Consider the following 9,697-nt stretch of genomic DNA (forward strand, 5'->3'; position numbering starts at 1 on the left):
ACCGGGCAGGACAGAGAAGCAGTCTGCTGTCCCTCGTAGCTCTCGTTGCACTCCGAGGCACGGTGGCTCAGAATAAGCAGCATAGTTGGAGCCCTAAACAGGCATCTGCCCCAGACGCCTACTCCAAGGCGTCCCTGTGTGAGTGAGCCCCGACTCAATGTTACCGATCCACTCTGAAGCCAAGAGGCAGCGGTGCCCGCCTTTAATCCCCCGCAACTGAGGCACCGGCAGGTGATGCTGAATCCAGGGCCAGCCTGGTCTACATAGTGAGTCCCTGCCTCCACCACCACCCCTTCCACCAGTATACAAAGAGGATAAGCAGACATTCACAGCCATACGCTTTCTAGGAATTCAGGAAAAGCCCATGCCTTTACTGCCACCAGGATAAGTCTCTCAGGGTTGCACTTAGGGCATTTCTAGAAGCTTCTACATCACTAAGAAGAAAGCTACATTTCTCTAAATTGGTAAAAATTGAATCATCACAGAGCCAGCTGTCCGGGATACACCTATAATCCCGACCTATGCTGAAGAAGCTGGAGAAGGAGAGCCATATCGAATTCATACCACGTCAGCCTGACCTACACAGGGGATACTAGGCCAGCTAGGATAACACAGTGAGTCTCAAAACCAAGAAAAAACAGCTCCAGACAGCAACAGCAGGCTGAAGGCCTCTCCACAGCCTGCCGTGGTCACGCACCACTCCAGCAACATAGCTGAGCAAACCCACCTCTTCAAGTTTCTTAGTTTTTGCCACATCACAGATCTGCCCTATCATCCGGATGCGATTGTTGAGGCCGCATTCACCACTCAGTTCCTAGAGAAAGGAGGAAAAGGGCAGAGCTTTAAAAAAAAGGGAGATCTTCTTAATGGCCGGTCCTAAACCCCCGTCAAGTTGTTCTACATTTCACCTGTAAACCATTGGGGTCCCCCGTTTTGCTCACTCAAGCCCTGAGCTCCCACTCATGCGCCTCTCTCCTCTCCCTCCCTCCCCCACCCCCCCGCCCCCCTCCAGCATTTCTCTGTGTAGCTTTGGCTGTACTGGAACCTGCTCTGTAGACCAGGCTGGCCTTGAACTCACAGAGACCCACCTGTCTCTGCCTCTGAAGTGATGAGATGAAAGGCGTGGCCCACCAAACCTAACTGGCTGTGGCCGTTGGATTGACAAGGGGCAACTTTATTTCATTTCCTTAATTAGATAGAACTCACATAACATAAAATATACCATTATAACAAGTTTACTTATTTACTCACAGTACCCTTTTCCTCAAAAATGTTTATTACAGTAGGAAAAAAACCACATACTGGGACCAGGATTGGGAATTTAGCTTAGTGGTAGAACCCTTGGTGGTAGAGTGGCAAGGCCCTGGGTTCAGTCCTCAGCTCAGTGGGGGGAGGGGAGAAGGTGGGGGAAAGGGAGGGGGAGGGATGGGGCGGGGGGTGTGTGTGTGTGTGGCATAACAATCCTTTCCCCCCTCCAGCTCCAACTTGCCAGTTCTGGACATCTCATACCCTGAACTCAGGCACCACCAGTCTATGACCAGCTTCCTTCACGGCCTGCTTTTAATGTCCCTTCATGCTGGGACATATGTCACTACTTGATGCTTTCTGCTGGTAAATCATCCCTACTGGATACAGATGTTCCATGCTTATTTACAACCCTCACCAAATGAGGAATATTTGGTTCATGTCTGAGTGGGAAATGCTTCCAGTATAAAATTATGGGCAACGATTATTTATGGGCAAGACATCCACATACATAAGACAAAAATTGAAAAGCGATAAGGAAGTGGAGAAATGCAAGTTATGGCTCTCGGGTACATCATTTAGCCTGTGAGAGCTAAGCTAAATCCCCAGTACCACAAAGCTTAACCATGAGTAGAAGGTTGCCACACGGTGCCTGCTAATACCTCATCACGCTAACACCTGTGAAAAGGAGGAGTTTTTCGGGCCACAGCTATAAAGGTGGGCTTTCTTTTCTCTAATGGTTTGGTTTGGTTTGGTTTGGTTTGGTTTGGTTTGGTTTGGTTTGGTTTGGGCTTTTCAAGACTAGGTCTGTGTAACCCTGGCTGTCCTGAAACTCACTTTGTAGACCCGTCTGACCTCAAAATTCGCCAGCCTCTGCCTCCCCAGTGCTGGGATTAAACGCAACCACCACCATCCATCGCTTTGTTCTGTTTTGTTTTGTTTTTTTTAAAGGCTGGATCTCCAATTTAAAAAAAGGAAACGAACCTCTGTGGGGAGAGGAGGACCCAGTCTCACTATGGTAGCTCAGGTGGGTCTAGAATTATGCTGCCACAGGGTGGCCTCCAACCTCATAATCCTATCTCCTTTGCCTCTCATGTGTCAGAGCATCTATCCACCATAACACTAAACAAAATAAGTTTTCATATCACACCTAAATTCTAAAGCAGGTCACCAAGATCCTGAGGGCAGGCATGCACGTATGGCTCCACAGTACGGGGGACAGCAGCCCTGGGGAAGGTCACCAGCAACCCATCTCCCACAGAATCCAGTGACAGACAAAGTGCCTTCCTTGCACTTCATGCTGGGCTAGCCAAGATAGAGGCCGCTCACTCACTCTCAAGATTTCGGCTGTGATGATAAACTCCGTCTGTTTGCCTTCTGCACACCTAGGATTTGGCCTTGACGTTCCCAGTCCTAATAGTATCTTGAACTTCTCCTTCAAACCTGAATCTTTGCTAGTTGGTTTGGCCATGGTGGGCAGGGTGGTGGTAGAGAACTGCTCTGTGCAGAAAAAAATATATTATTTGATTCACCCCAGGAAAAGTTCTCCCCTCCTGCCCTTGAGGGAACCTCCAGGATCCTAGGCGACAATCTGCCCTCCCTACAGCCCTGGGGTAATTCAACTCCATGCAGGAGGGACTCTGCCACAAATCAACCACGAAGGTATAGGCTTGATCTGGCGACCCTCCTGCCGCCGCTGGGTGAACAGAGCCATGATGATTGCCATTAATTTTCTCCGTGTTAAAGAGGAGCTGTCGCGAGGACAACAGAAGCAGAGGCCCACTCAAACCCGCAAATAGAAGGCTTGGAGCTCTGGGACTTGTCAGCGGTGGGCGCGGCCGAGGCTTGGATAAGAGAGGCCAACTCCCCACTTCACCCCATAGCGACGCGACCACACAACCATCCCGACCAGCCCCAGAAGTCAGAGCCTCCAGGGCTACTCACCCCGCGCGCGCCTTTCGCGCGCACGGCCTCCTGCACCCAGGAAAGGGCGCACACCCCCGGCCCAGAGCAGCTGCCGGAAGCGCAACCTGTACTTCCGGGGGCGAGGCTTTGCAGACTATCTGTGTTGAGCTCTCTGGGAATTGTAGTTCCGCGTGCACGTTGAGCAAGTGATGGACCCGCGGGACCGCCCGGAGGTGTAGTTTCCAGCCCAGGCATGAACTCGGGGTTGCGGATAGTGACTCGCAGTCGGAGCCGCGCGACTAGGATCGCGTCGGAAGGGTGTAGGGAGGAGCTCGCCCCGCGAGAGACTGCTGCAGGTAGCGCTGCGCCTGCAGGGGTTTTGGAGGAAAGGAAGGGACGTGGAACTTTGGCTCCAGGCTTGCGTCCCCGGCCGCACCTTCTGACCTAAACTCTAGGCGCCACTGCCGCCTACAAACGCTTGAGTCTCACGTGGCCCCACTCTAGCTTTTTCCAAGTGCTGGGACCTACAGACTGCAGGGGTCCGTAAGATTGGGTTCTGGATGTGTTCATCCACCCTTGTCGCCAGTGAAAAGTTTTAGTCCAACCAGCCTAGCTTAGGACATTTACTTGTTCCAGGCCGTCTGTGGGACACAGCTCTGTTCTCAGAGCTGCTCTTGTAGGGCCAGGCTGTGTGCCAAGAACACACCCAGCTAGAAGTCTTCTCCCCCAGCTGGACGGTGGTTCTGAAAGAAAACAGACTCAGAGAGAAAACAGGAAAGGGCATGGCACTCATTGTATTTGTCCTGTAGCCATTAAGGACCTACTAGGTGCCAACTAGTGGTACTCTGGGGGCAATTATCAGAGCCCCTGCACGTCTCCAGCTGGGACTTCAACATAAGTGGCTAGAGCAGGAGTGTGCATAGGCACCAGTGACCCCAGAATCGGTTCAGTAGTGGAGACTCGCTGAGATCCAGGCTGAGGCTTGATAGGAGCCGAGTGCCACCGAAAATGTTGATACTGTCAGGGCAGCAAATGCTTTGATGTTAGTAGAGTTTGTAGCTCATCCTAAATGCAAGGACTTCTGAAGGGGGAGTGGCATGGTCCAGTTTGGGTGTGAGGAGGTTCTCTTGAATGCACCTCCAAGGGCTTGAGACAAGAAGAGAGGTTACATTATCCTAGAGGCTGTCACTAGTGTCTTGGTGTGCTAACAGGCACTTAGTTGGACTACCATGTACTGTTGTGACAAGGGCAGACAGAGCACAGCACTTCTATACACAGTGTGGTAGATAGTGAACAATCGCACAAACAAGTGAGGAGGAAGTAGCCTTACCCTACCCTCCTATAAAGCTCACGCTCCAAAGACCGAATGGCACTTTCTTGCAGAAGGAAGAAAAAGCCACAAGCCTGTGAAACGTCCACGGAAGAAACAGAAAGTACATGTGGCCTATGAGGTTGCTAACGGTGAGGAAGGCGAAGATGCTGAACCCCTCAAAGTGCCAGTTTGGGAGCCCCAGAACTGGCAGCAGCAACTGGCCAACATCCGCATCATGAGAAGCAAGAAGGACGCACCTGTGGACCAGCTGGGTGCTGAGCAGTGCTATGACATCACTGCCCCCCCAAAGGTAGGCCCCACCTCCACCTGTCCAGGGGAATGCATGTTCTTCCATAGAAGAAGATGTTCACTTCCTCTTAGGTCTCTACTAGAAAACAGAGCAGCTCTCCCAGCTGACACCATACAGGGTGCACCCAGGAAAATGTGCTCCACTGTAACTTTACGGTGTGTACAACATGCATCACCTGTCAATCATTGTGGCCACTGGGCGTGTCAGAGGTGCCTGAGACTTGAGGTGGTGCATTTGGGAACATCCAATAATTCGAGAGAGGCAGACTTCCTTATATTGCATGGGTTCCTCAGACTAGCTGTCGTAGTGCTAACCACCTTCTGACACTGGGTAACCTGAGTCTCTCTGAATCTGGGCCTTCTTGTCTATAAAATGAGTGGTGTTATTGACCAAGCAGCCGCGGTCACAGTAGTCACTAGCGATTGTCTAAATGTCCATCCTGTACTAGGTATGATTCCCAGTAATTGATCAGAGCTTCGTGCTACTCTAGATTAGTCCACGTTAGATGTGACAAGACGGACTTCCTGCTGCATAGCAGGTCTACAGTAACAAGTACATGAGGATGGGTAAGGGACTTGACTAGGACTGGTCACCATCCTGGCCCCTGTCATTGCACAAGCAGGTGAGGAGGTACCAGGTACTCTTGTCGCTGATGCTCTCCAGCCAGACCAAAGACCAGGTTACAGCGGGTGCCATGCAGCGGCTACGGGCCCGGGGCTTGACTGTGGAAAGTATCCTGCAGACCGATGATGACTTGCTGGGCAGACTCATCTACCCCGTGGGCTTCTGGAGGGTAAGCATTGCCTTTGGCAACAGAACCAAGAGGGGGCACTGTTCTGGAGATGAGAGGCAGGCATCTCTGACTACAGAGGCTTTTCGTGCTTCTGTTCCGCCAGGAGTCTATCCCACAGGGCTAGTGCCTGGGATGTTCCTGTGTACATCCCTTCATTTCTCTACCCTCCCACCCAGCTGCCTCCACTTCCCCTTCTTCCCTTCCCCTCCTGGACTCCGTAGAGTGTGTCACTCCGAAGACGCAGCTCCCCTACTCCACAGAGTGGAGTGGTGGGTGGATCTGTTGAAAGTGGCTCTGTGGGTGGGGCGCTTCCCCTTGGCACTGCGTGGGCCACCGTCTATCAGATTGGTTTTAAATAGCCCTCTCCACTCAGGCACAGGATGGGAACCACCCAGCTGTTGTAGCGGTTGCCTGGGGGAGTCCCAGGCTCCAGCCTTCCTTCCTGAAGGTCCAGGTGCTATTGAGTCTAGGTATAGCTTAGCCTCTGGAGGGAGTAGCGAGGCAGGGGACCTGAGCTGGTTCCCACACACTGGCCCACATTAAAGGGAGGAGGGTCTAGTCATGCACTGGAGGCCTGCCAGGGGTTCCTTCAGACCTCTTTGCTGCCCTAGGTTCTTCACCTCCTGGAGACGGGGACAGGTGGTTTCCTCTACACAAGACATAGGCAGGTGGTGGTCGGTGACTCTGGGCACCTGTAGGTCCTCCCTGGTTAGGCTACGCCTTACCCCAAAGCTGACTCACACCGTCTTTCAGAGCAAGGTAAAATTCATCAAGCAGACGACTGCCATCCTGCAGCAGCGCTATGAAGGGGACATCCCTGCTTCTGTGGCAGAGCTGGTAGCCTTGCCAGGTGTTGGGCCCAAGATGGCGCACTTGGCTATGGCTGTGGCCTGGGGGACCGTATCAGGCATAGGTGAGTACTTTGCGCCACAAGGAGGGGGAAGTCAGTTCTGAGCTTGATTCTTCTTGGTTTCTATTGGGGTTCCTCAAGTGTTCTTTGTTTGTTTGTTTGTTTGTTTGTTTGCTGGGTTGTTTTGTTTTGGAGACAGGGTTTCTCTGTGTGGCCCTGGCTGACCAGGCTGGCCTCAAACTCACCGAGATCTGCCTGCCTCTGCCTCCCAAGTGCCAGGATTTAAAGGCGTGCGTGCACCTCGGCCGCCCATGGACTCTGCCTCAGCTTCTGTGCCTCACACCAGGAAATCTTCCTGAGGTCATGTTTCAGTTTAGAGTTTCTTGTGAGTTAGCCAAACCCAGAGGTGGAAGTGTGTCCCAGACAGAAGAGCAACCATAAAGCTGACTCAGAAAAGCAGAAAGCTCTAGGATGGGCGGGGCAGATTGAAGAAGAAGGAGGGGGAGGAGAGGGGGGAAGGAAAGTGATCTTGTGGGATGGGAAAGGAAAGAGTGATTTTTGGTATCCTTTTTCTGGGTATCATCTTGTAGCATTTGAAGCACCTCTATGTAACTAGGTTGAAGACAAGCTCCCTGAGGCAGGGACAGCTGTGCTGCCTTCTCACAGCTTTGCCTAGAGTCATCCGGGCTCCTGTGGTCACATAAAAAAACAAGATTTAGCCCTGACCTCTCTTTGGGCCCCCAACCCTTGGCTCCTGCATGTGTCCAGTGGAGGGGTTCCTTCAGAGGTCTCTAAGCTGGTAGCGCTTTTAAGCACTGCCCAGTAGATAGAAGGCAGCTAGCCGCCAACCGCCCCCCATACTCCCACAACCCCTACACCCCCACATCCCCATACCCCCACACCCCCCCACTCCCAGCTTTGACTAGAAGCTGGTAATCACCTGTTGACACGAGAACAGCAAGCATTGGAAGCGCCTAACCAGGTAGGAAAAGGGTGAGGCCTCCCGCCTCAGTCTCCACTCTTCAGCTCCCGAAGCAGCCTCTTAGTTGACACTTGAGCTTATCTAGACAGTGTCCTCAGCTGCCTGTGTCCCAGGAGCAGGGAGTGTCTTTGTTGGGTAGCTGTGTGGGGGAAGGGCCCCCGCAGGGAATTGTAACTTCCCATGGACAGGACAATGCCTGAGTCCCACCCACTTCTCTGTAGTCTGAGGGCCTGGCTACCTGCAATGAGACCCCAGGGTTGCCTCCTGAGGGAAAAATGCATTCTCTCAAATGAAAAGCTGGAACTATGGAGTTCTGACCTTTGCAGCTGGGTGACCTAAGGTCAAACTCGTGGCCTCTCTGAGCTTGAGTTCACAGCCAATGAAGTAACTGCCCTCCTTAATGCAAATGCATAGGAATCCCTTAGGCCAAGGTAGGAGGCTTAGACATGTGGTCCTGGGCTGGGCCTCTGAGGTTCTAATGAGTATCATCGCCTCTGTGACACTGAGAAGGAAGCAGGGTAAGGCTTCCATGATGTGACCCTCAGCCTGCACCTCCAGCCTTTCCCCAGACAGTAAACATGTCAGGGAGCTGGCATGGGTGCCAGATAGCTCTGAACAGCGACACCCTAGGGCAAGCTGCTGCCACCCAGTCCAGTGCTCACAGCCAGTGGATGGGCTGGGAGGGGCCTTAGGACCCAGGAAGACAGGGCAGAGGAAGCAGAGCAAGGCCCTTCCTCCTAATCCAGTCCTCATTCTTGGGAAGCTTTAGACCAAGAGTTTACACATTGGGGTTTGGGGCTTGTTTTGTTTTTCCCAAGATAGAGTTGTTTTGTTTTTGTTGTTTGTTTGAGAGAGTCTTACTTTGTAGCCCAAGCTAGCCTTGAACTCAGAGTTCAAGAGTTCAAGAGCCTCCTTCAACCTTTCAAGTGCTGAGAAGGAACCACCATGCCTGCCTTACATTTTGCTTTGTCTTGTTTTGAAACTGGGTTTCTCTGTGTAGCCCTGGGTGTCCTGGAACTCACCTTGTAGAACAGGTTGGCTTCAAATTCAGAGATTCACCTGTGTGCCTTCAATCGAATCACTCAGGAGGCAGAGGCAGAGGCAGGTGGATCTCTGTAAGGCCAACTGGTCTACATAGTGAGTTCCAGGATAGTCAGGGCCTTGAAGAAAGACCCTGTATCGAACGAAAATCCAGGCTCCTTACCCCCCAGATTGAGGGCCGAGACTCAGAAAGCCACACAGATGCTGTACTTTCTCTCCATGGGAGAGACCCTGGACTGTCTCCTAGCCACACTTGCTCTGAACTGGGGATTGGGATGGGGACACAGTCCAGCTGGCAGAGTGCCCTTGTTTAGCACGCCCTGTCTTCAAGCAGCAGTGGACACACATGTGCACAGAATAGCCAACAGACTGAAGTGGACCAAGAAGATGACCAAGTCCCCAGAGGAGACACGTAGGAACCTGGAAGAATGGCTACCCAGGTACAGTGTAGCTTGGTGAGCTTGGGGGAGGGAGGTATCCTGCTGTGTTCCACACTGACCTGCCCCTTACCCTCACAGGGTGCTATGGAGTGAGATCAATGGACTACTGGTGGGCTTCGGCCAACAGATTTGCCTTCCTGTCCATCCACGATGCCAGGCCTGCCTCAACAAGGCCCTGTGTCCTGCTGCCCAGGGTCTCTGAGGGTTTTGGGCTTCCTCTGGCTAGTGTCTCCAAAGTGCCTCTGTGGGGAGGGGTCGTAAGGTTTGGGGGTTGTTTGCAGAGCATGTAATAAAGCTGAGAAGTTTTTCCACAGTTGATTTCGTGCCCCGTTGGCTTAAGATCAGGTCGCGAAGCATGTGTGTGAATGCACCGTGTACACTCCGTTCACATGTCCGGGCAGGATTGCCTGGGAGGCTGTGTGGGGACATACTGTATCCTGGGGAGTTGGGGAGGGAGGGAAGAGAGGGGAGCATAAACCCAGGAGGGAGGAAACAGAGCCAGCTGCAGCCAGCTGCTGGGAAGCCTGTGGGGGAAGCATCCCTGTGAACTCTCACACGCTGTCCTGCAGCCCAGCACCCCTCAAGACCTAGCTTCCGAAATTGCACTTGGCCTGTGCCTGGAACCCACCCCATGTTAACAGAGGAAATCTAGACACCCATTCTCTGGACTACTGGACACAAGACTTAACAGGTCTCAGAGACGTAGAGGGAGGAGAGGATGGTGTCATTCCTCGCTTGCCTAAAGGGTCTTCTGGAATGGGCCTTACTCCTCACCCCTGCCCCTCGACTGAAGACTCAGAAAACACACAGGCGCCAGAG

General features: G+C 52.6%; 2 protein-coding genes across 4 annotated transcripts in view; one reads left to right on the plus strand and one right to left on the minus strand.

Annotated features, from left to right (window-relative positions):
- Tsc2 (TSC complex subunit 2) overlaps positions 1-3,297 on the minus strand; it is a 34,369-nt gene extending 31,072 nt beyond the window's left edge. Inside the window, exons 1-3 of the mRNA XM_032912646.1 lie at positions 3,190-3,297; positions 2,579-2,740; positions 728-814 (exon numbers count right to left, since the gene is read on the minus strand). Of these exons, the coding sequence (XP_032768537.1) occupies positions 728-814; positions 2,579-2,716 (225 nt within the window). The 5' untranslated portion in view covers positions 2,717-2,740; positions 3,190-3,297. The remainder of the gene's footprint in view (positions 1-727; positions 815-2,578; positions 2,741-3,189) is intronic.
- A 20-nt stretch (positions 3,298-3,317) lies between these two features.
- Positions 3,318-9,196, plus strand: Nthl1 (nth like DNA glycosylase 1). Of its 3 annotated transcripts, none has more exons than XM_032912641.1 (6): positions 3,318-3,506; positions 4,534-4,772; positions 5,395-5,565; positions 6,319-6,478; positions 8,773-8,878; positions 8,957-9,196. In XM_032912641.1, exons 1-6 carry the CDS (start codon positions 3,404-3,406, stop codon positions 9,078-9,080), a joined length of 903 nt encoding a protein of 300 aa, XP_032768532.1. In that variant the 5' UTR covers positions 3,318-3,403; the 3' UTR covers positions 9,081-9,196. The 3 variants fall into 3 exon arrangements, with proteins under 3 accessions (XP_032768532.1, XP_032768534.1, XP_032768535.1); XM_032912643.1 differs by having other exon boundaries at positions 3,322-3,383; XM_032912644.1 differs by lacking the exon at positions 3,318-3,506 and adding an exon at positions 3,675-3,689.
- Positions 9,197-9,697: the final 501 nt, after the last annotated feature.

Source organism: Rattus rattus, chromosome 9 (genome assembly GCF_011064425.1).
Source record: "Rattus rattus isolate New Zealand chromosome 9, Rrattus_CSIRO_v1, whole genome shotgun sequence".
Classification (NCBI taxonomy): Eukaryota; Metazoa; Chordata; class Mammalia; order Rodentia; family Muridae; genus Rattus; species Rattus rattus.

Bases quoted from the DNA above. Each gene is read 5' to 3' on its own strand.
- Nthl1 (XM_032912641.1), top strand. From the start codon at position 3,404: ATGAACTCGGGGTTGCGGATAGTGACTCGCAGTCGGAGCCGCGCGACT. The intron at 4,773-5,394 runs GTAGGCCCCACC...TTGCACAAGCAG, and splicing joins ACATCACTGCCCCCCCAAAG to GTGAGGAGGTACCAGGTACT. The intron at 6,479-8,772 runs GTGAGTACTTTG...GTCTTCAAGCAG, and splicing joins GGGGACCGTATCAGGCATAG to CAGTGGACACACATGTGCAC.